This window comes from Cryptotermes secundus, unplaced genomic scaffold (assembly GCF_002891405.2).
Source record: "Cryptotermes secundus unplaced genomic scaffold, Csec_1.0 scaffold909, whole genome shotgun sequence".
NCBI lineage: Eukaryota > Metazoa > Arthropoda > Insecta > Blattodea > Kalotermitidae > Cryptotermes > Cryptotermes secundus.
This window is the reverse complement of record NW_019722439.1, coordinates 402,133-428,156: the sequence shown is the minus strand read 5'-3', so window position 1 is coordinate 428,156 and position 26,024 is coordinate 402,133. Positions and strand designations below refer to the sequence as shown.

Sequence of the window (26,024 nt, the reverse complement as noted above, 5' to 3'; positions counted from 1 at the left end):
TCCATTGAGAGCAAATGTAACTTTTAAATATTTACACATCCAGAAACTAAAGAGGCATATCGACTATAAAAAGAGTAAAATGTAATTAATTCAGTAGAAACAAGTACATTATAGCTCTGTGATTGTACTAGAATCATATATCACAGTGGGAGCTCAACAAGTAGCTGAACTACAGTTCATTTAGAATCGAACCTGGGACATTTCGTATGTTGGTTATAGGTCTGAAATTTTGTCTGTCAAACTGCCTTAAGTATGCAGAACAGAGTGCTTTGAAGAAATATGAAACTAAAAGAGATAAAGTAATAAAAGAGGGAGGAAAAACTGTAAAGGAGGAACTCAAAATTTGTTATTTTCAAAAAGAATTATTACAATCATCAAATCGACGAGGTTAAGATATACTTGACTTGCAACAGACATTGAGGAAATAACAAATGCCTACAAAATATTGATGTGAACACCTATAGAAAGACACTTCTTGCGACAAACCTCGGCGTAGATGGGATGATATTATTAAAAACATCCTGAAAAAATTGGTGGCAGTGTGTGTGGGGGGTGAAGTCTTCAGTCTCATATTAGTGTCCAGTGACGGGATCCGAAAATGGTAAAAACTTTCGGTTTTCTTAAAAGCCGAAAAACATCTTTAGCAGCTTCTCAAAAACGACGCTGCTCTATGGATTAGTAATACAAGAAAAGTAGGCACACTTTGCGGATGAGGCTTTTGCTTCCTTCTTTTCCTCTAAAGGCGCGTCCACATTACTCGTGCTCGTGTGACTCGCTATGCTCGCGAGTAATGTGGACGATATGACAAGTCACGAGACAAGCAAATTTTTAATTTAAAAACTATAGCCAATAAATTAAAATACGACTATAGCCTATACACACTACGAGTAAATATACGGATCCTCACGCGCCGAAGCCTGGCGAGCAACTGAAGTAGTGTGGACGAAGATTTACGAGCACAAGTAAAAGCCAGACGAGTCTCCCGACGAGCACGAGTAATGTGGACGCGCCTTAATAGGAAATCCATATTAACATTGTACTTTCACTTTGTGAAACACAACATGGAACACGAATTTGGACTTCTAACGTAAAATGTTAAAGTAAATAAGGAGGAATTGTAATTTTCTGGTGTTGTCTCCCGTACTGTTGACACAGTTATAATTTAGGACTCCATTTTCCTTTGAAGAGTTACGTCTTTTGGGAAACAGTGATGTGTAGTCCAGTAAATATCAACCGACGTTTCGGAGGAACATATTGCCACCAATCTCGAGGGTTGGAGAGCACGCCACGTGATAAAACAAGCGTGAAGCAGGCAGCAAACAGCTCCGACTCCCACCAGACTGCAAGGCGCTATTTCATATGAAAGATGACTCCTCATAATCATCACTGTGAGAACCCGAACTTCAGTGCGAATACATTTCATTCGACACTGTATAATGGGCACGTTGTAAAGGCTCTATGCTACAAGCCAGAAGGTCGCGAGATCGAATCCCGATGGATTTTTTTTCAATTTAACTAGTCCTTCCAGCCGCACTATGGCCCTGGGGTCGACTCAATCTCTAACAGAAATGAGTACCAGGAATATTCTTCGGGGGGGTAATGACGGCCGGCGCGTAAGGCTGACAAACTTACCGCCATCTATGAGCCGATTGTCTAGAAAATGTGGGAAGCTCAACATCTCACAACCCTATGGGCCTCCACGGCCTGTTACAGGGATAGCTTTACTTTTTACCGTATAATATCTGTAGCTTTACTTACTTACTTACTCATGGAGCTGAGCCCTTCTGGAGGATCCGCCAATTCTGCAGGTACTCAAGAATTTCCCAGCATTTTATGGAACCCGAATGTTCATTACCGTGTTCACAAGAGCCCTCCAATTGTCCCTATCCTGAGCCAGATCTAGCCAATCCATACCACTCCATCCCATCTCTCTAAGATCCATTTTAATATTGTCCACCCACATACGCCTTGGTCTTCCCAGTGGTCTCTTTCATTCTGCCTTTCTGACCAATATCCTACACGCATTCCTCATCTACCCCATTCGTGCTACATGACGTGCCCACCTCATCCTCCTTGACTTGATCATTCTAATTATACTTGGAGAAGAGTGTCTGTAGCTTTACAGAGTTTTTAAATAATTTGTAATTAAAACAACATTATATTTTTCCATCATTTAATTCTATTTTATAATTTGGTGCTAACTTTTTCTGAAAAAAAAAATCATTCAGTAAAATGGAGACAGTACATTCTTCCGAAATGTTGGTACCTGTATACTAGACTACACGATGTCACATCTTCCTCTGAGAATCTCACGTCTCAGTATTAATAATGTGTTTGCCCTGTAACGAAGAACAATTTTCACTAGGTTTCTTTTGATGCGTGACTTTCGATATATGGACCTTACCAGGTGCTTAGACCTCGTTAATTCTAAGCACGTGAGAAGTTTCTATGCGAATACTAGTGTTGCCAGAAGCATTTCTCATAACGAATGAAGGAACCTTTGAGCTGCTATTTTCTCCAGATGCATGGCATCGACCCTTGAACGGAAGTTATTTTCATCGAAGGAACTTTGCGTCAGAATTCAAATCATTCCATTCTAAAGAACGCTTTTACATCGTTTTTTTTCTCCTGATTTCACATGGGGGAAAAATCTTTCTTCCAAAGTAAATATGTTTAGAAGATTTCTCTTTTCATGTAGGTCAATGCTGTTAACCTATGAAACTTGACGTTCATTTAGATAAAGAAGAGTACATCTTACATCATAGGAAAAACACTGCGTCTCCATTAAAAACATCGCCTAAGTATTGTTACTGGGGTATCAATTCTGTTTATTCGGAAGATAATATGATTTTTTTAGTGGTAGAGGAAAACTACGGAATTACTTTAGTCATGATAGCCGCTGTCCCGGTGAAGATTTTACCAGAGTACCTCCCGAGTATGACTGAACAGAATTACCGCTACGCTAACCAGAATATTCAATAGTAGCGTGGCATGTAGACCCGTTCCTAGGCAACAACTGTGAAGTAAGCAACTATAAATTTCCGTTATTAGGCAGCGGCCGGTAAAAACGTAACAAAGGAAATGTGTTTTCTGTATGGTCCGTGCCGAGATGTTATAAGCAGGACAATTTCGAGAAGTGCTGGGTTTCAGTCATGGTGAGATGTTGCTGTTAGAAGCTGTTAACTGAGGCAGTGGATAATTCGGGAGCCCAGAGCAAAAGGAACGTTCGCCGTTGGAAGCCGCTACCAAGCAACGACTAGGGAAGACTAAGAGTACTTTGTAAGTGCTGAAGTTACAGTGGTCTTTGGAGTGTGTAACTCAGTGAGACTGTTATAGTTATTTGTAGTTACGAGTGTAAGTGTTCAATAAATCCAATTACCAATAGAAACCCCGTCTTTAGTCACTATACACGTGACAATATGATAGCCTCACACGTGAAAGGGTATACTTGGTTTCGCAACTTACCGAAACAATATTCGAGGTCTGCCCCTCCTGTTATTTATTCCGAAGATCCTTTGGTTTTAAGTTCTGGTCTCAGAAGAAATGAATTTAATTTACATTCAAGAACCTAGTTCGTATCTCACATGAAGCTTACTGTCTACGTTGCAAGTTCCAGCTGGTTAATGTTGACGCTGGAATAGTCATTCCTCCCTCTGAGAAATATATGGACCTCATAAGTGCACACTCTGTATAAAATGCAGCTATTCTGAAGGTTAAAGAAAGTCGGTAGGCTTATATAATGTTATAACTCTCGTTTACAGGGTTAAAGGCGACGAAAATATACGATTCCTTCTTCTGGGTTATGAAAAGCTGCAGTCTGCTTGGTGGTTACCAGTTTCTCTGAGGAACATTCTGCCTCCATATTCCGTATACTCGTAGAACGTGCATTTATCCTGAAAATGCAATACATTCAAGGAAGAATGATGAAGAACGTCGTAGCTTTTCTTTTTATTTCATTTCTATCCATTCAATTTTATGTAATATGTCTCCTTATCATAAATTTTCAGCACAGCTGGCGAGAGTCACTGGTAAGTTAATTTCATATTGCTTAAAAAGAAATGTAAACTACACTGTAGCATGTAGACCCGTTACTAGGTAGTGACCACGAAACAAACAGGTTCCCACGGCAACGAGTTCGCGCAACAATAGAGGATGTGTTAGAAACGGTGTTTTCTACGCGGTCCATTCTGAGATTTTATAAGGAGGACAGTTGGAGCAACAGTTCAGAGCTCTGAGGGAGTCTGTGAAGAGAATACTTGGTCGGTGTAGTTGAGAGGCAGCGGTCAACGAAGTGAGGGCGGAACCTGAAGAATCTCTGATGTTAGAAGACATTACTAGGGAACGACTGGTGAAGACACAGTAAACTGAAAAGTATTAGCGTGTACTGTAGTGGTATCTAAGTGTGGAGATCAGAGATGGCACTATAATTTGGTGTAATTACGAGTTGTGTGTTAAAGTGGTCAAATCCAATCTCCAATCCAAACCCTGTCGGTAGTCACTCATACATATGACAGTACTGAAGGTGTGAAGTGCAGTGATTATGAAATAGACTCTTACTTCGTGCGCCGTTTCCAAACAATATGTTCATGGTTTCGAAATTATTGTCAGAAAGCGAGTATTTCTCTAAACAGTAGTAATAGCTGATTCCTGCAGTAGAAACGCGGTATGTTTTTGCGAGATAGTAACTGAAATTTTATATGTTAGGTTAATTTTAGGTTAATTTAAGACGTCATGCAGTGAAAGTCTTCTTAAAAACTGGTGTGAGGGAACCTGAATATCTTAAGGAATAATTCATTCTTTGCAAGGAAACATGGTGCAATATGACCTGTGGTTTGGAGTACGTGTAATGAATATTAAGAAACAAACATAAACAGAACATGGACTGAGTAACATTATTTTGGGAAGAGGGTTAACCAATGTCATGGACAGGAGAGCGTCTTAGTTCCGAGATATGTTAAATTCGCTCAGTTGTACTGAGCCAAACGAAACGTCATTATGTGAACTAGGCTTCTCTGTCATCTGATCGCTTGGAGCATTTGGCCTTCGCATGTTGCCAGACCTGCGTGTTCAGACGTACTAGGCGGACGGTGTTGTGATGTCTGTTGTAGTGCAGTTTAAGGCCTCGTTTCTGTGGAGTGTTCTTAACTATTCTCATGCTAAGTGCTGACTGTTCTTGGCATAAAATTATTCAGTGTGAAGAAACAGATATTCGCATCAAGTGACACGCATCGTAGCAGGCAGGTCGGTGATAACCTAACCTAATCACAGTAACAGTTCCTAGTAGTTTGTATACTGTTACTGGAGCTTCTCAAGGTTTCACATGTTAACAGAGTACGATGTTATTTACGTAAGAATTCAGATAAGATAATGCACGTCACAAATAGATATGTATGGTAGTTCTAGCAAGTAAACAACGAAATTCGACAGGTCTGCCAACGTATGAGAAAGAATATTGATGCTGTAGTCCGTATGTCCCTCTTGCGTAAATATGCCACGAATTTTAACCTATTTTAATTCATTTATTTACATAATATTAGCAATCAGAATCACGCTTGATTCTATAAGCTAATTTGCTGTAGTATTCTTCGTGACGTGGAGAGGGCTTATCCAGAGATAAGTCCTCGTTACCCCTCTCAAGTCGGCTGGCAAATTTCTTTTTAGTCTTCGTTCATTGTGTAGTTCCAGTAACGGTTGCATTAGTTCGTTCTCATGTCCTTCTATTTTGTTCAGGTATCTGTGCTTTTCCCTTTTATGACTTCCTTCACTAGTGGCACTTTTAGGTCTTCATGGAGTGTTATATTGGAAACATACCGTGGGGCATTAGTAATCATACGTAGTATCTTTGACTGACATCTTTGGATTATGGAAATATTAGTTTTGCTAGCACATCCACATATTTCCATATTTATTATTGTTTTGTAAAGTAAGATTTTGTTGTCTAATGAGAGCTTGGAATTTCTTCCAATTAACCAATGATTTTTAACTCAATCTGTTTGCGTTTTTTAGTAATGTGTTCCTTCCAGGTTAGATGGTTGTCTAGATGAATACCTAAGTATTTTGTGATGGGTGATTCAGGTATTTATATGTTATTAAAGAAAACTGCAGGACATTTTTCTCTTCTTAGACTGAAGTTTACTTGCACTGACTTGGTTTCGTTGATTTTTATTTTGTATTTGATTTAGATGATTTTGCAAAGGGAAGGTAGCTATTGCTGGATCTGTGTTGGCTGAGGATCACGGTATCATCCGCAAATGTGCCCATTGTTGTGTTGGCATTGACTGGTACGTCTGCTCTATACAGTAAATAAAGTAGTGGGCCTAAGACACTGCCTTGTGGTACACCTGATTTTATTGCAAAATTGTTAGATATGCTATCATTGATTCTCGTTCTGAATTCTCTGCCATTTTCATTTCTATAGGATTTTAGTAAGTGGAAATAAGTGATGGGCAGATATTTTTTGATTTTGTACAGTAGACCTGGATACCATATTATAGGATTTTAGTAAGTACGTTAATCTGTAGAGCCAAAAGTTTACGAAATAAACACTTGAGTTTCAGTTCACTGCTAATCGTGGTCTCTCCATAAGCACGGGGACAATTTTACCCTGATTCTATCAAACTAAAATAAACCATTCACCCTCACCGTTTGGCGATTTTTCTGGTTTTAACAGTATACTCCGATTTTCCGCCGTCTTTTTTCAAAGAAATTTATCATTCACTTTTAGTATTAGCTTTTTATGAGCTGGGATGATATTGGCTGCGCTGTGCAAGGCACGAAATGTGTTCGCCTGCTCAAAAACAGGGATCGTGGGTTCGAATCCCACTCGCAACATGGCTGTATGTTGCATTTCATCCGTTTATGTTTCCCTGTGTAGGTAGCGGCCTTGCGACGGGCTGATCCCCCGTCCGAGGAGCCCTACAAACTAGTAAGAATCATATTGTCAGTTTAACTGTAATGTTAACAGGCCGTAGGGCTTAACCTGTTAATATAGAAGAGAAACAAATATTACGGACGTTAGTCAGAGGCCCGTCTATTAACTGACAAAGCCATATGAATTGAGTCATCAGTGCTACGCCATCTTGTGACGAAGCTTAGCCTGAGTTCGTCACGTGGCTTAGCACGACGCCGTGAATCCGAGTGAAGTTAATTTCAAGAACTTCTGTACCCGATGTAAATGCGTGGCGAACTTCTATTTAACCGTCGGTACATCGGCACGATGAACAACACCAATTTTGTTCTCGAAAATAATGTTTTATGTAAAATGTCCAGTTTTCTGTCTATTGACAAGCAGGTTGGCCTGGCGGTAGAGGTTACTGTTACCTGCATTGAATATCGGTCATAGATTTCACGTGTAACTGCATTGTTCCATGAAACAGTTTTGGCGAATTGTAGTGCCTGATGATGGCCGGTTGGGGCCGCAACATGTAAAAAGTGAATATTCTAAGGAAAAATCTATGTGAATGTTATAGAAATGCAACAGGATGCTTAAATACAATATTGAGACTAGAATATGCATAACTTTTTATTTTTATTAAATGCATAATGTAGCCTCAACATACAAATCTTGTAACCAGAATGCATCTGTGCGGCATGCGGTCTGCGGTTCCACGACTGGGGGGGGNTGGGGGGGGGGGGGAGTTCCAGTTTTCATGCAGTTATTCTTGTTGTGCGGTTAATTCAATTGCGCACTGTGTGAAGTGAATCTTCACGGCTCACTTAAAGCCAAACACTAAAGTGGAATTTTAATAGAAGGCATTCTGCCCCGTCGCACTGTTCAGCATTGAGCAAAACAAAAGCACCATCTAGTACAAAGAATTTGATTCAAATGCATAAAAACTTTACATTTGTCGGTATTAAAAGAACACTATCAGAAGGCGATCAACACCTGAGGAAGTGCTTTGCAGTTACAAAGGTCAATTGCCCACCAATTCTACTCCCGTGGAGTTAAATAATTACAGTAAACGCAATACGCCATACAAGCCAAAATCGATCACCACACACGCCACATAAATATGAGGATATTCTATCACTATCCGGAGAATTGATGTGTGAATACTCCACACACACATTTTCTAGGATGAATACACGTAAAATGATTACAAAATCTTTTAATACGTTTTTGATACATTAAAAGCTGTACTTATTAACTTTAAGTGCTGAGTAACTGTCATTTTTACTGCAATTGTAATTTGAAATGTAATTAATTAACTCCACGGGAGTGGAATTGGTGAACAATTGCCCTTTGTAACTGTGAAGCATTTCCTCACGTGTTGATCGCCTTCTGACTGTGGTCTCCTAGCACTGAAACATGTAAAGGTATTTATGCAATTAAATCAAAACTCTCGCACTCGATGGTGATGTTTTGCTTAATACTAAAGTGAAATTCAGACCGACTGTCTTCTAGGATGTGGCGCCGTGCAGTCTAGTAGATACCAATGTTCGGAGGAACCCGCTGCTTCCATCTCCAGGGTAGTTTTCTTCCAGTCCTGACGATAGAAGCAATAAGTTCCTCCGAAACACTGATAGATATGTAGCGTGTCAGATCACATTGTCATATCCCACAAGACAGCCATTTTCATAGTCACTGGTGTGAGAATCACGAGCATGCAAACCTTTGCTACTCATTTTGAAAGGATGTTTGGGTACAGAAAATCACTTTCGAGTGATGAACCCTCATATTTTGTGTATATTCTGAAAGTCCCGAGTAAACATATGCCCTGATGTTGATGAGTTTTGTGGTTATCTTCAGACTTTGCATGCATATACTGGTATAATACTTTTTTTTTTAAATTCGCATCGTGGGGGGTGGAGTCCAGCTGGGTCCACTCGGCACATCGGCCACTGATTGGCCTATTGTACCTTCCCCGGATTATTGTGGTGGAGAATTTGGTGGAATGAAGATTGGCAGGGGAAACCGAAGTACTCGGAGAAAACGTGCCCCAGTGCCACTTTATCCACCACAAATCCCACTTGTCCAGACCCGGGCTGGAACCCGGGCCACCGTAATGGGAAGCCAGCGACTAACCACTTGAGCTATGGCGTAACCTTATAACACCTTGAATAAAGTCATAACCGTTTCCTTTCACATTTTTCCCATTCATCCTATCGCAAACTTGCAATAAAGATTCTTAATAAATAAACCAAAAAGAAAAAGATTGTCATTTATATCACTCTCCGCTTATAAATTTAAAGAAAAAGACAAAGACACAAATGTAGCAATATTAAAAGCTGTCCTAGACGTCCCCGCTAGTAAGGCGGTTGAAGCCCCCATAATTCCTGTACTCTCAGCGGTAAACATGTATCATTTTTAATTACAATTCTTAATCGATTTGCTAGAACGAAGAAAAATGCAATCAAATCAACGCCATTCGAAATTACTTTCACGGTCCTTATATTGCCATATGAAAGTCCGTAGCCTCCCTCCGGTAGCTGAATATTAGTTTGCAATTTATTGGATGACGTGTGGAAACAGTAGCTACGTAAGCGATACAGAGTTACGTCACAAGTGTGTGCCCATTTCTGCAGGCGACTGTACACTGCGCTGCGGTGCGGCGAGCAATACTAAACATGTATATATATATTATACTGGTATTTTAATTAGTCAGACTTCTCTAAATTCCGCCTAACATTCAAAAATAAATTATCAAAATATTCAAATTTATGATTATATAATTGTTCTATATAGATATGAAGCCGGTCACGGTAGCCGAGCGGTCTAAGGCGTGCACTGTCTTCGCTCGCTCGGAAGCCGGGATCGTGGGTTAGGATCTGTTCCCTGTGAGGTACGAACTGAATTCTTATATATTATTCTTATACACTGCCGGCCACGGTAGCCGAGCGGTCTAAGGCGTGCACTGTCTTCGCTCGCTCGGAAGCCGGGATCGTGGGTTCGAATCCCACTCAGGGCGTGGGTGTTTGTGTGCGTTTTTCTGTGTTTGTGTACAGGTAGAGGCCTTGCGACGAGCTGATCACCCGCCCAAGGAGTCGTACCGTGTGTCTAAGATCTAGAAAAACCGAAGTGAACGGAGAAGTTCATGGAGGTAGGCCTAGGCCCACTGGGGCTGTAGTGCCAAGGGGGGAAAAAATATAGATATGAAACTTGGTCTCTTGGCCAATGAAAATGTCAGATTGAGGGTGCTTGGGAACAGAGGGTTGAGAAGGAAATGATAGGAGAACAAAAGAGTACATTCTGTACGTCAATAAATTATTGTTATTAAGGTGATCAGATCAAGTTAGATGAGGTGGACGGGGCATGGAGTTTACCCGAAATACATACAAAATACGAAGGAAGTGACGTATTTGGGAAGAGAATGTTAGAGTTTGTAAGATTTGAGGTTTTTACGGTGGTGACTATGAAAAATGCCTTCTTCTGGGATGTGGCGCCTTGTAGATCTTGTGTGAATCGACGTTTCGGGGGAACGTATCGCCTCCATCTTCAGGGTAGAAAAATCTGCGAGTGAAGAAACAGTATGATTTCATGGCTGCAGAATTTTTCTACCCTGAAAATGGAGGCGATACGTTCCCCCGAAACGTCGGTTCACACAAGATCTACAAGGCGTCACATCCCAGGAGAAGGAATTAATTAATATTAGAGTTGATCACGAAAATATCGATTGTGAGCGTGGTTCGAATTCGTGTTGATCACGATTAACTCCAACGGTGACTTCTTGTGAAGACGGTATTAAACTTTCGGTACTCATAAAAGACTAGAAATTTATAGAATAAGATAGCGACAGTTAGCTTCTGAGGAAGATAATTTTTTACAGAATCATCAACACGACTATATAGTATTAATAGTGTTTATTCTCATCCACTATATGTTTCAACCATATTATTAGGTCATTTTCACAAGATATGCTCACTTAAAACATTGGTCACTTCATATATTCTGGTAGAAAATGGCTCCGTTATTCAGAAGTATTATCCAACGTGATTACAAAATCAGATAGTCAAAATAATCATATATAAATATAATAATATGCAGTGAGAGACCGCCTATGTGGTCTAGTGGTCAGAGTTCCTGAATACAGATTCAGAGGTCCTGGTTTTGATTCCCGTCGCTACCAGATTTTATGAGAAGCAGTGGGTCTGGAACTGGGTCCACTCAGCCCCGTGAGGATAATTGAGGAGATATTTCAAGGAAATGTGTGTGTGAGCTGTATATATGTGTACATATGATGATTATTCTGTGTGTATATCTTGTTGGTTACTTCTTTGGTTATGGTGGCTTCACATTATTATTAATATCATATTAAAATATAAAAATAACATTGAAGTGACATATGGGATCGTTGTGGTTCCCTGTTGTTGTCTGGTGGTGCGTGATGTTAGTGTTGCTAGGATGTTGATTTGGAACGTTTACCAACTGTGTAAAGTGGGCTACACTTTTATTACTCCTTATGGCAGGCGTATTATTGTGTTTGCATGTGGTAAATTCCTTCGTAGAATTCCTGTAGGGGTTATTCTTCCACCTGTTGTTACGATTTCGCTAATATGTGCTGTCCTGCAGTTTCTTGATGATTTGAATTATCATTTGCGTAATATAGCTTGTTTGTTATGTGGCGAAGGCGGTCATGATGGCCTGATATTTGGTACTGTTACGTATAAGGAGTAGCGTGACTAATAATTGTGGATTTGAAGATTGGATTTATTGGACGTCTCTATAACAACAGTTCACATATTTGACTCCTTCTGGATAATGAATCTCTCACTTTTTTCTGGATCTTGCGCAGGTATCTAGCCTGTAGTCTTCTCGAATTCTGTTTAACTCTGCTTAGTTCTCGAAAACAGCTGATTCACTGTCGACTCACTTCTGACTTCGCTAGTCAAAGTCAAAAGTCACATTGAGATTGACGGTCAGTCAGTCAGTCAGTAAGTCTTGGTTTCGAGCCCCATCTGGGGCTCATGACCAGATATTTATTACTGTTTGACAGTTACGGTCTTGCTTTTGTGGAGCGCCCTCTCTGACGAGAGGACGGGTCTGTCTTTTCTATATGCTACTCGCCCTTGCCAGCGCAGTCTTTCTCGGGTTTTAGTCCCTTGGGACTCGCGACCATATTTTACTGTCTCAGATTTGAGACTTCCCCTTTCGTCACCTCCTACGACTCGCAGGGTCACGGTGGAGGTATTCCACCCCGCCTCCACACGGACATGACTTAGCTACTGCTACTCCTGCTACTTTATATCTGCTTGGCGTACCGAATAGGGGACACAGAGTCCAACTGTTCACAATAACTCGAGCTGTTGCTCAACAACCGACTGTGTATCAACAAGCCGTTACCTATGCAATGGATTCACATGTCACAGTATTATCTCATGCCAGAATATTCCTGTAGGGACCGACAACCACTAGAAACCTGATCAGGTTAGGCCCTTTTCCTGCCATCATTCGAACCGGGCACCGCTTGAACACAAATCGGAATTCTTACCGCTTGAGCCAGCGTGCTCGGTGCACGGAGACAACTTAGTTAGGTCACAGGGGGCACACATTCTGAACATGTACCGTTCTTTAATTGACATTGCGTGTCTAAATCTCTCCTGCCGTATGGGTGCATGTATTGGCTTGATGTTCATTCTGTCTCCCTGTGTAGACAGAGGATTTCAGATGAGCGGAAACTTCAGCTTAGCGAAGCTATAAAGAATCTGTCACATGTCAGAAAATATATCTAAATAGTAAATTAGTAAAAAATTGATAAGTTGAGGAGAACATTATTAAAATGTACAACGCATGCAGTAACAGGAGCAAGGAGCAGTACAACGCATGCAGTAACAGGAGCAAGGAGCAGTACAACGCATGCAGTAACAGGAGCAAGTGCAGTACAACGCACGCAGTAACAGGAGCAAGTGCAGTACAACGCACGCAGTAACAGGAGCAAGTGCAGTACAACGCACGCAGTAACAGGAGCAAGAGCAGTACAACGCATGCAGTAACAGGAGCAAAACACAACACAGAACACGATACACAAATGTATGTAGGAAGAATGCTCACATAAAAGAGGATTGGCGTAATTCGCGTGTTTGAGTGCGACGTAGGATGAATCCTGAAAAGTTTTATTATTTAGAATTCATCGATATATATATGACGAACACAGATTTTAGTTATTTTAGAATGAAGACATCATGGCATGCAGTACAATAGTTTAAGGTGCATAAAGACACCTGAAGATGGCACATTAGTGCCGAAACATGTAGTATGGAAGTGAAGAATAAGGTGAAAAAGTGTATACACTGTAAGACGGTTAGCATAAACCATGAAAATGTACCCATTTATAGCAGAGTTGAAACTCTGTGCTCCGTCTGCTTTAACATTCAGAGGCTATGTATTTTGTATTATAGGTTCATATGATTCTGAGCACAAAGACAGATTTGTTCTTGTGATGGAGACGCAGTTTTAATAGACTAGGGACTTATTTCGCCGATCACAATGGCCGTGCGGCCTAACGAATGAACTGCCTGCTCTTCCTCGAACTCTGGGATCCTGGATTTAAATCCCACTTGAGGCATGTATATACGTGTGCGTTTATTCTGTGTTTATGTTGTTTTATGTTTAGATAGCAGCCTTACGACGGGCTGATCCCCCGTCCAAAGAGTCCTACCGAATGTATATGAGATTAAGAAACTGAAAAGGCTGCAAAGATTCAACAAAAGGGCTGTAGAGCCATAGATGGATGGACGGACAAATGGACGGATAGATAGATGAATAGGTTGGATAATGGGTGGGTAGGTAGGTAAGTAGGTAAAGCACAATAGATCACTGTAGGTCGCGGTGCAAGGGCCGAGGAGGTCTCCCCTTATACATTCATAGGTAAGTAGGTAGGTACTTATTTCTGACCAATGTTTGGATTATTTTTAGGATTTAATGGGAATAAATAAATATTTTACCTGCCTGACTGCTAGAAGTCAGTATGTAACAGGAAGGCCCTTCGTTCTACGGGCAGGACAATGATCCTCTTTGTTTTCTGTGTTTTCAAGCAAATGCTGACACGTTTCCGAAGATCAGAGGTGTTATGCATGGTCCTCTTATATCCCTCCCGGTTTAAACTTACAAAAACTGAGCCCGCTTGCTATTGAGGGCACCAGATTATGTTTCCAAATTGTGCGTTTCAGCACTGATTAGAAATCATAACTTCAAACCCTGGTCTCAAGCCAGAACTTGTTACAGCATCTCGACTCTCATATTTCCGTTATCAGCGGGTCGAGCGAATGAAGCATGGCAAAATTCCAATGCGATGATGCGAGGTCTTTCCCTGAAGTAAAATGTCTCACTTACCTGTTACTTTTCCTTTTCACCTCTTCTCATTTTTTTTTTAATTCTTTCTTTCCTTCGCGGTTTAGAGAGTTAAATAAGTCACCTTAAGTTACCAAAATGGATGACAGTGGAGCAATTTATATCCTTTCTTGTGGAAGAGTGTTTAAATTCACACTGGCTGATAGATGTAAATTCAGAAGTTTCAGAAAGAGAATAGCCTTAATTTTATGCTGCTCAGAAACAGGCCTGAATCACTTTGTGCCACTGTTTCACAGATTATAACGTCCTCCAAGTACCGTGCTGTTAGGTACACGTAATTGTTTGAAGTTCTTCAATTTTTTGGTTTTCCTCAGCCATTTGGCGTGAGGTTTTCTGCATGTTCACCATTTTCATGAGATTTATAAGTTAAGAACCACACGACATACATGTTTTTGTTTCACCCCTTATGTTTTCATGGTTTGGTGCTTAATTAAGCAGAGGTTTAACTTTGCCATTTTCGTATCATAACTACTCGTACATTAGGAACGGACATAACCATGTTTGTTCCAAATTCTTGGATACTAAAATTCACTTGGATAGGAGCAATTATTGGTTTTTGGTCGTTATTTATGATCCTGTTTTTATTCAAAACACAACATTTCGTTGACTGGATTCTCTCTCCGTCTTCATGTAAACCTACTCAGTTGGGCCCGACCGATGCAGCTAGTCCCTATTGTTTGGAAAGTATCTATACTTTGGTAGCCGAATTGCATTTCTTGTGAGTTAAGCGAGCTGCATGTGACGATGACAAGCAGCGGGGGAGAGACACACCTTGTAATCCTTTAAAATGAGATCTTTTAACAAGTTAAATGATGCAAAGCAACGAATTTCCTGTCATTTTATTTTTGTGTGCTGGTGTTACCCAACAAGCTCCAGCAGAGGGTGACGGCCTGCTGGCAGTTCACGAACTGTTTATTAGGATGAATCACCACTCGGTCCATCGCATCGCAATATTCTATGCAGGTCCTCAGACATTCATGTAAACGCCCCTGCAGGAGGTCTTCTAGTGCTCTGTTATATTCTCCGGACAAAATCTGAAGCCTTTTTGCTATCTTACCATAATCACATTTCTTCTTACAGTTAAAACATATTTTCAGTTTCGATAAATTAGACCCAATATTCACGGAACAATGAATACATTTGTACTGAGTAACTTGAAACTGTAGTTTGTCCACAGTTGGCCATTTCTCTGAACACGCTTTGCAGTTGCATTTGAAGAAATATTGTGTATGTAAGTCTTTATGTCTTTCTTCTAAATTATTTGATAAGAAATGAGGTCCGTAATTGTCAAGAATCTCTTCTCCCTTTTTGATGGGCCTTACTGCTCTCACAATGCACGTTTTCCCATAAGAATGACGAACCACGTTTGGACTGCAACTGTGGTTGCAGAGGCTGATTGTTGGGTACACAGCTCCTCCAAGTTCAATCTCTTGCGCACTGCGTACGTTGCCATCAGTCAGAATTTGTTCTGTGATCTGATAAGCGTTACACGAACAACTCTGAAGATGTCGAAGTAACGTTGTAGTCATTTCTACTTCATTAACCGTATTCGGCGCGATATGACTGTAACATCGCATGAGAAAAAACGCAGTTGTTGTCCTTTTCAAGATGTCTGCTGGAGTGCGCGAGGAAGAATTCGTCACCTGACCGTACACTGAAGCATAGTCGTTGGACAGAAACGGAAATCGCTGTGTCGTATTGATACTGTTCAACAACGTACATGCTTCTTGTTCTGTAGAAGTCGAATCTAGCAGCTGGGCCGAATAATGCTTTGTGACTTTAGTGTCCTTACCAGATGCCACGTTGTCTTCAGGCTTTGTAGAACCTACCCCGCCATAAGCTGTTACTGCGGTGCGGTAAACCAGTAAGGCCATCTTGCTTAGTTCCTTGGCGCTCAGCAAATGATTGAGTACACGGCACTCAAAGCGATGGTAATGTTGCCAGCTGTTATCTCGACATTCTTCGCAGCAATAGGAAACCTAGAAGCAACCAAAATGGATAATATTCTGAGCATTATGAATACACAGTAAATCCCAAGTTACGGAAATATGATATTACACGTCTTTCGGCTCAAGGGTTGGAGCTACAAGCCTGTTCCGGTGTTGAGCAATTTTGAAACTGGTCATTTCGTTTACTTACATGTAATTCATCTACTCCGTATAACTTGAAATTGTAATGTACTCNCTGATATTTCCCCCATCTACCAGAGGCACTGGAAACTACTTGGGCGGGAAATTGTTGCCTAATTTCGCTCAGAGGTCTCCTAGAGATATGAGGATGTTTTACGTGCCGTAAATCTACGACACGGGACCCACGGCTTAAAGTCCCTCCCGGAGGACTTTTTCCCTGAATTTTTCAGCCCTTAAAAATTCCACGACCTCCGCCGGGTTTGAACCCGCGTACTTTGAAAGTAGGTTACTATATCTATATACGAAACTACACGGCGTCGCATCTTACGAGGGTAAGTCAATAAGTAAGTTACAAATGGATATAGAACTTAAACAAATAAGAGTACTAATTTGAAAAATGCTTTTATTTCTCGACATAATCTCCCTGTAAACTGAGGCACTTGTCCCATCGTTTCGCAAGCCCCTGAAAATCAGCAGCATAAAATTCTAGCTTTCTGCTATGGGGAACTGACTGGCAACCCAAATGGTACCTCTTTTTGTTCCCCAGTTCGAAACGAGAGGAACCTCTGCTGTCCGCCCCGCTAGGGTTATTTGTACTTCAACCCCTGAACACTCTGAGATATTTTGCGTTATTTTTTATGAAGGATTGATTCGTCCACCAATGGCTCTACAGCCCATTCTTGGGCCCTGGCCGCTTCTTCATCTTCACAATATTTTTTTTACACAGACGGCAGGACTACTTGGGCGAGTGATAAGCCCGTCGCAAGGCACTACCTGGCACAACACACACAGAGAACAAAAGCGGATTTAACGGATCTTTATTGGACACTCACACTTACACGCCTTACAATTATTATCACTTGCAGTGTCACTTGACTTCTGGCCCTATACTCCAATGCGACGCCTCAACTATCCTTGGCCGTGGCTGAATAGCAGTTGTCGCGGTGATGGGCGTAAGGTAACGCGTCACAGTACCAATTCATGTACGTTGGCAGCTGCTTGTATATTTAAACGTTTTAATCGTTTTTGTAAGTCACCCAATTTTCACACTTTGTTTAAAATTCGGATCCGCTTCTGTATCTAAACGTTTTGTTTGGACCATTGGCTTGTCTCCAGAAGTCTGTGTGCCACAAACGCGCCATTGTTCTGTCTCAAGATCCATGGAAATCTGCCACGAAACGCCCTCAATATCATTCAGTGTTATATCATTCCTTCATAGCACACTGGTAATTTTGTTAAAAAATTAAAATTCCCCTAGTGGGGGTGGAGTCCAACTGGGTCCACTCAGAACGGCGGTCACTGATTGGCCTATTGTAGCCTGCCCCGGGTGATTATGATGATGAAGAAATTGGTGGAATGAAGATTGGCAGGGGAAACCGAAGTACTCGGAGAAAACCTGCCCAAGCGTCACTTTGTCCACCACAAATCCAACTTGACCAGGCCCGAGATCGAACCCGGGCCGCCGCGGTGGGAAGCCAGCGTCTAACCGCTTGAGCTATGGCTCGGCTTAGCATACTGGTAATTATATTTACAGTCTCTTTTAAAATTAAGAAACTCTGCATTGTACCTACAGGATTTATTTATATGCTATGTGTAATTGTAAAAATAAACATCGATTTTTTCCCCAAACAGCTGGTTTTTCACCACGGAGACACGAGTTCAGTCCCAAGATTGCTTATGTGGGATTTGTGGTAGGCAGAGTGGCACTGTGACAGGGTTTTCTCCGAGTATTTTGGTTTCCTTCTTCCAGTTATTATTCCACCAATGCTCCAATCTGTCATCAATCATCTAGGCCTGATACAACGAGCCTACTTTCCGCCCGAGTAGAGAGGGTCTTGATCTCACCGCGCTGCAAGAATACAAAAAGCAACAGCATTGGCCGGTTCCTTGCTGTAACGGACATGCGTTGGGCAGTGCAACTGTAAATATCACGTAAGTGGATCTGGTCTCAGTGCTAACAATACAGCGTCTGTAAAGTACCATATAACCCGACCCAACCTCCCAGCTTGTACATTTTTCATTAAGTCTTTCTTCCAGCTGCTAGTTATGATGTATGATCCTTGTGATGCAAAGATACAGAGATTCAATTCTTATTCATTAACTCTTCGTTTTAATTACAATGAGAATAAGAGACATAACTTTACTAATCTGATCTCTACTACTTAACTCACTCACTCAGGGCGCTGAGCCCTTCTTGAGAAGCCGCTAGTCGCGCAGCTGATCTAGAATACTTGCATTGGTTAATTACAGCAGTACAGTGTTGTCCTTATCCTTAGTACTAGCATGAAGTCCGTTGAAATTTCAACGGTATTAGTGAATTTGGGGTATGAAACCTATTGCTAAAACAATTTAAATGCAATATTATTTTTCCTCTCCGAATCAACATGCATTAACATACATAATATCAGCGACTAATGCCCATCGTGTACATTTCATGCAATTTCAGTTTAATGGATATGTTGCCCATCAGCGGCCCGCCTCTGTGGTCTAGTGGTCAGCGTTCCTGGCTACAGATCCAGAGGTCCGGGTTCGATTCCCGGCGCAATTAAAACACAGGAACTAGCATCTCAGATCACTCCAGATATCTCTGCACTACAGCACACATCAAGTCTTCTAAATCACACTTTACATCCTCACAGGCCGACCTCCTGTATTCTTCTGTACTACGTTCGCGTGCTTATCTCGTAACGCGTTGACTGACTCCGTCTCACTTCATATCAAAGTCAAAGTCAAAGTCACATTGCGACTGACGGTCAGTCAGTCAGTAAGTCTTGGTGTCGAGCCCCATCTGGGGCTCATGACCAGATATTAATTTTACCGTTTGACAGTTACGGTTTTATTTTCGTGGGGCGCCCTCTCTGACGAGAGGACGGGTCTGTCTTGTGCATATGCTGCTGGCCATTGCCAGAGCGATCTTTCTCGGGTCGGAGTCCCTTGGGACTCGCGACCATATTTTACTGTCTCAGATATGAGGCTTCCCTTTTCGTCGCCTCCTACGACTCGCAGGGTCGCGGTGGAGGTATTCGACCCCGCCTCCACACGGGGGAATCTCACTTCATATGAACTCTAGTTTCTCCTATAAATCCTCAATCGGACAAGCGGAAAACGCAGTTTGCGTCACTGTTGCGTGACGTCACAACCTAGCGTGGAAGGGCGTTTACCGAGCGTTGCGTAGCAACGGGCTCAATGCGGGTGTATGTGACGGCACTTGCGGAAACACAGAGGTCACGTGACCCCTACTAACCGTTGCGCAATCCAAGTGTTCACAGAGCTGTCGCCGATCCAATCCGCAACTATCCCGTTGCGCGCATGCCCCGAGACCTCTGTGTGTGGTCCGTGCGAGGAGTTATCTTGAACGCATTCGGCGCGAGTGAACTGTCCGTTAGCACCTGCTCACGCTGGTTCCTTGCTCTGTTTCTTCTACCCTGAAGATGGAGTCGGTACGTTCCTCCGAAACGTCGGTTAACACAATATCTACACGGTGCCAGATCCCAGAAGACTACTTTCTCCATTTGAGTCCGTGTTTAGAAGTGCTTGGGGCTAAAGTTTAATTGATATAAAATGAAATGCAAGTTACCATCCAAGCATATCTCATTTATTGGCTAAGCAGACTGTGTGCTTCAGATGGTATGTCGGAAGATGAATGTTGTCAAAATATTTAACTGATAAATTTACCCTGGCTGATGTTTCCCTCTCAGAAGCGCTTAAAATTTTTGGTGTTCATTAAATCAAATTTGCGTTCCATATATGTTGTCCCCCATGCCTATATCTGCACAATTATTTGCTGATTTTTAACAAGAATTATGCGGTATAGTCTGTTCCTATGGAATGGAAACTGAATGCCGGATTTGAACAAGCTGATATCAGCGTTATCAGTGGAAAGAAGGACATTTCAGTAAAGGCGCGTCCACATTACTCGTGCTCGTGTGACTCGCTATGCTCGCGAATAATGTGGATGATATGACAAGTCACGAGACAAGCAAATTTTACATTTTTAATTTAAAAACTACAGCCAATAAATTAAAATACGACTACAGCCTATACACACTACGAGCAAATATACGGATCCTCACGAGCCGAAGCCTGGCGAGCAACTGAAGTAGTGTGGACGAAGATTTACGAGCACAAGTAAAAGCCATACGAGTCTCCCGACAAGCACGAGTAATGTGGACGCGCTCTTTAGATCTGTCAATCGTACTTGGTGATATACAAAAAAAAATATGCATGAATTTGATCAAAATATTCGACTTTCTTGTGCAAAGTAAGTGATGATGGGCAGTGAAAAGAGTATAAAACAGTATCTAAGAGCTTTATACGTGTAAGTGTTTACTTTTCTGTCATATATACCTGAAAGTGCTCAGACAAGTGCTTGTCATAGTATTACATTTGTTCCTGACCAGATGTTAACGCCCATCGTGGTAGTACTTCCTCAGTCGGCCTCTCATGAGCACCTCCGGGCATGTGTTTATTATTATCCGCCCAAACGTTTAATGCAGGAGGAAACGGAGACTGTTTCCCATGCATGCAAGCGCTTGCTACACCAAGTCCACCCACTCCTTCACTCGTCTTTCTCTCTAGCTAGAAGGTCCATAGCGCCGGTCTTGCATCTGTTTCTCTGGAACGTATAATTTATTTCTTTCGTAGTCTGCTTCTTATGGCGCCAGCTGCTCGCTTGGCATGGCTTAACTCCCTAAATAAGGAGAGGCTGGAGGGATTGGTTAGGAACACTCCCATCCTAGCACTTGTCCTGGAGCCATCCTTGTTGTTCACACCCCTCCATCGCATTTGAGGACTTTGTTCCTACCGACTAATTACCAGTCATTAGTCGCAGCCAACTTTATACAACGCCAGGCCCGCTCGACACTCCTTGAAGCCTTGACAAGTGCAATAACTTTCACCAGTTCTACTTTAATTAACCCTTTGAAGCATGAAACTCATCTGAGTAATATTAAAAATTCGGTTCATACCTCACAGAGAACACAGTCCTTCTCCGTTTCAAAATCTAATTGGTTGATGCTGTTTAGGGAAGTAATCCCTATTTATTAACCCATTTTCCTTATTTCGAATAAATAAAAGTAGACTTATGAAATTTTCTGTGTATTCTCCCCCTCTTGACATTTGAATGCCTGAGTCAATGTTTATGAAATTTCGTATGTGCATCATAGCACCTGATCTCATCTCAACGGCGCACTCCATAAATCCCTCCAATAAGTCTGTGTGTTTATATGTGTATCTCCCTCTCAGTGCTAGGTAACGGCTCAGTAGAACTGCAACGAATACACACGTAATAATAAAGGAATTGTTAGACGCGTCGGTTTCCATGTGGTTCCATTTTGCATCAAAGGAAAGTAGGCGCACGTTCTTCTCAGAACATCTTATATTTTATTTGTTTGAATGACTTACAAATAAAAAACATTTTGAGCTGTGAGCATGAAATTTCGTTTATTTCATTATCCTCATTACACAGATTCTTTAGAACAAATATGGCGCTTGAAAAAGACTTATCTAAGTGTGGATCCGAAGAACTCAGCTACCTTTATCATTTCTGTTTATACAGTAAATGCATTGTTAAACACCCTGTCACGAGTCGTTGCGAGTTCTTATGAGAAATGACGTCATAGAGTCAGTTCATGTACTAGAACCACCAATCTACATTTTCCTACCAAGTCTTTCTCAGTCCCATCTGTTCTGCCTGCCTTCTACCGTTTCGTTCCATCTCAGCAGCAACCCATGGACCGTAGATTACATCCGCCCCCCCCCCACATCACCTTCCTTCCGGGTTCCATCTTGAAGCTGTCATCTTTCTATCTTGCCTCACCCCCGCCCACACGCGTCCGTAAGAAAGAACAGCTGTCCAACCAACGGTGGGGCGATCTTCATTCCAATTAATAACCACCAACACAATAAAGCGGTAGGCAATTTATTATGGGACAGACATTACAATTGTTTGTACACGTACGTTAAGATTTCTGTGTCGTCATTTATTTTGCTGTGCCTCACTGGGAATTTAAACGTAACAGAGAGTTCCAGACTCAGCAGGTGTAACTACAACTAATTTCCTGAGGTACAGGTACTAGGTGCTTTAACGTTAAGAAACTGCATCTTGCCCACTGAGCAGATTTATACATTTCGTGTGATTCTCAGGACAAACATCAATTTCCCTAAATAACAATATTTTGTTTTCTTGCTAGTGGGGTGGGACTAAGTCCCTTGTACTGCGGCCACTTCTGGCCTATTGTACCAGCCCCAGATGATAGGTGAGGGTGATTGTGGAGCAATTGGTGGAATGAAGATTGGCAGGGGAAACCCAAGTACTCGGAGAAAACCTGCTCCAGCGCTACTTTGTCCACCACAAATCCCACTTGACCAGACCCGCGGTTGGAATCCAGCGACTAACCGCTTGAGCTATGCGCGGCCTACGCACGAATTTACATCTGTGTGTTATTTCTGTATATGGATTATTATGCTTACTATCCCCAGTGAAATTAAAAACAAACATGAAGTTAGAAAGTGTTGCTACGATATTTCATCGAAATTGTATTTCTGAATTTAAGCATCTTTCGATGTAGCCTAAAGAAGGACAGTAGAATCTTAAGAAACTTTGAGTGTACTGTGAATGTGTAGTAATTGTTGTGTTGTTTCTTGCAGGATGAATGGGAAGATTAAGAAAATGTTTTGCTCCTGGGTGCGTGTCATGCAGTGAGCACACTCGAATCAAATTCTATTTTCCCAGGATTCATAGGTGTATTGTTCTCTTACTTTTGCCATATAATCCCACTTGTACTGAACTGGTGAACGTGAACATAAGATTTTCAATAGTAATTGCATTTCTTTAAGATATATTATTAATTTTTGCTATATAATCGTATCTAATACTGAAGTGGAATATAAATAAATAACAGATTTTCAGTATTCATTATATTTCTGTAAGATATGTTATTATTTCCGTCATATTATTCTGCCCACTCCTGAACTGGTGAACATAAATATATCAGATTTTCTTTCATAAAATGCAGTTTTAATCTTGTTGACAAGAGTGTATTTCACGTTCTCGAATTCCATCATTCTAATGAAAATAATAATAAATAGGAACATGAGTACTGTTGCTTACAATACATGATTTATAATACTTAAATATAACCGAAAAACTGTGTTCCGTATTGCTTACAAGTGTAAGTTATGAGGAAATTATGAGGTTTAATATATGTATCTCTGATGGAAACATAATTTTCTTTCAAGTTTCCCCACCTTCAGCTTTCCTAAATACAAGTATTCCATGTATGTCACAGTTCACAATGTTCAGTGCCTTTGGTTAAAGAGGTGTTTCATGTGAAAGAAAGTTTATGACTTTCCAGGCACTGGGGACAAACTCTCTCCAGATAAATAATTTGCAACCTAATCTCTTGTACTCCAGAGCTGCAGAGGCTCTTATTCCGTTATTTTTTGGAAAGACTGGGGGACCAAGTTTAATAGCACGTCACTCAAATCCAACCCAAAGGATATGGGTGAAGTGATTTTGAATTTACTTATGGAGCTGGGCCCTTTTTGAGAACCCGCCAATTGTGCAGCCACTCAAGAACTTCCCAGCCTTTTATGGAACCCGAAGGTTCATTACTGTGTTCACAAGAGCCCTATCCTGAGCCAGATAAATCCAATCCATACCATACCAAACTATCTCTCTAGGATACATTTTAATACTGTCTACCCACCCAGTAGTCTCTTTCTTTCTGTCTTTCCCACCAATATCCTATATGCTTTCCTCGCCTCACCCATTCATGCTACATGCCCTGCCAACCTCATCATCCTTGATTAGTGATAGTGAACACAGTTCAAAAATAGAGGTAGGTTTTGGGTGGGGGAACCTCTGCAGTACAAGACATCTGGTTGTAAAAGTATTTATTCCTATTTTAGCGAACAAAGCATTGGGGGGAGCACTCAAAATAGTTGCTATATTAGCATAGATCCTTACCGATTGTGCTCTCGGCCTCAGATTTTCCTAACAAGTAAGCCAAAATATAACACACTTGGATAATCATTACGCTGGTTATGAAACGGCGATAAATGGACAACCTCCACAAAAGTTTTCATTCATAAAAAATGAATTGTTTTCACGTGGTTTCCCAAGAAGGAACTGGCCATACTAGAAGTACATGAAGATCATATTTTCTTAGTATTTGTTGTTTTCTCACGCATTAATTAAATCTAATCCATACAAGTAACGCGATAAAATCCCCGTCCACTTCCCACCATATGCGCTCTCGGTAGAGAAAAGCCTTGCCGCTCATACAGGCTGAACCCTTCGGAATACTGACTGATTACGAATTGCCAGGAAATCCGGTTACCTTAAAGTTGTCCTATGCCTAATTAATTAATCACCACGCCATGAAACCGTATGGGAGTGGATGTATAGACCCACATTTTCTTGACGTCGGCACTAGCTGGAGGTTAGTGGTCAACTTCACGCCCCGGCCGCTTTACCCACTTTACCCATTGGATAGGAGGTTTGGTGGACCCCAGAGGCGGTCTGGACGACGTGTAGAAGAGAATATTCTTCGCCCTACCGGGACTCTTAACACCGACCCCTCGGTCGTCCAGCCTGTAGCCAGTCACTATACCGACTGAGCTATCCCGGCTCTTATCTGAACGACCACTGCCTTATTAGGTAGATACACCTCGGAAGGTACAGGATCAACTCTTTGAGTTAAGATCCAGTCTCCCAAGAATGGTTTAGCAGTTACGTGGTTCAAAGACATGACTATTTTTGTGAAAAAAAAAGAATATAATAAATTTGTGAATGTAGGAAGCACGTGGTACTATATGAGGAAGGCGAAGGTAACAAATTTGTATATATCTGGGGGTACGTGGGTAAGACATTGGCGTGGTATTGGGAAGGTACGGGTTCGAGACCACGGAGTCTTTTGTTAATAGAAATTGAAAAGTGAATAAATAAATAAATAAATAAATATGATTTTCCTGCAACTATAAACCCAGTCGTACAATATAAGAACGATCGCAGACATGTACACCACCTATGTTCCGGTGGCCTAGGGGTAAGGCACAGGCGTTGTAAATATAAGGTTCATGGTTCGAAAACACAAATATTTTTGTAATGAGATTTTTATGGAATTATATAGCGAGATGTAACATAAGAGGAAGATTAAAGTTAAAATAAANAAAAAAAACCCGTTGAATTGGTGGCCTATTGGTAAAGTACTGGCCTAATGTGACGGAGTTTCAAGGTTCGGAACCAACGAAAGTTTTATAAAATAGAAGTGGAGTTAAATAAGATTTTTCTGGAATTATAACCGAAGATGTAGCTCAAGAGGAAGATTAAAGAAAACAAATTTCAGTGGCGCTGGTGGTCTAGTGGTAAGACATCAGGCTAGTGTTCAGAAGGTCCCTGGTTCAAAACCAATAGGATTTTTGTGAAAAAAAAATTAAAAGAAGAAAACCAACGGCAGTGCAAGAAGTGAAGAGATAGAGATAAGACGGTGTGGTGGGGGGCCGAGGGAGGGTAGATTTTTTTTTGCGGCCGCTTCATTAAGACACTCAACCTAAGCGGGTTTTATTAAAATCCACATGGGATCAAAAAGAAAAAAAGTTTGGCC

At 41.3% G+C, this 26,024-nt stretch overlaps 2 protein-coding genes across 3 annotated transcripts in view; one reads left to right on the top strand and one right to left on the bottom strand.

Moving 5' to 3' along the window:
* The first annotated feature begins 5,053 nt into the window (after positions 1-5,053).
* The window catches only part of LOC111861504 (flavin-containing monooxygenase FMO GS-OX-like 4), a 100,564-nt gene continuing 79,593 nt past the window's right edge, over positions 5,054-26,024 (top strand). For both annotated transcript variants that reach the window (XM_023846148.2, XM_023846147.2), the window contains exon 1: positions 5,054-5,241. The gene's annotated coding sequence lies outside the window, so the exon portion shown is untranslated. The remainder of the gene's footprint in view (positions 5,242-26,024) is intronic.
* LOC111861503 (SET and MYND domain-containing protein 4) overlaps positions 14,371-26,024 on the bottom strand; it is a 41,573-nt gene continuing 29,919 nt past the window's right edge. Inside the window, exon 5 of the mRNA XM_023846143.2 lies at positions 14,371-16,266. Within this exon, the coding sequence (XP_023701911.1) occupies positions 15,127-16,266 (1,140 nt within the window). The 3' untranslated portion in view covers positions 14,371-15,126. The remainder of the gene's footprint in view (positions 16,267-26,024) is intronic.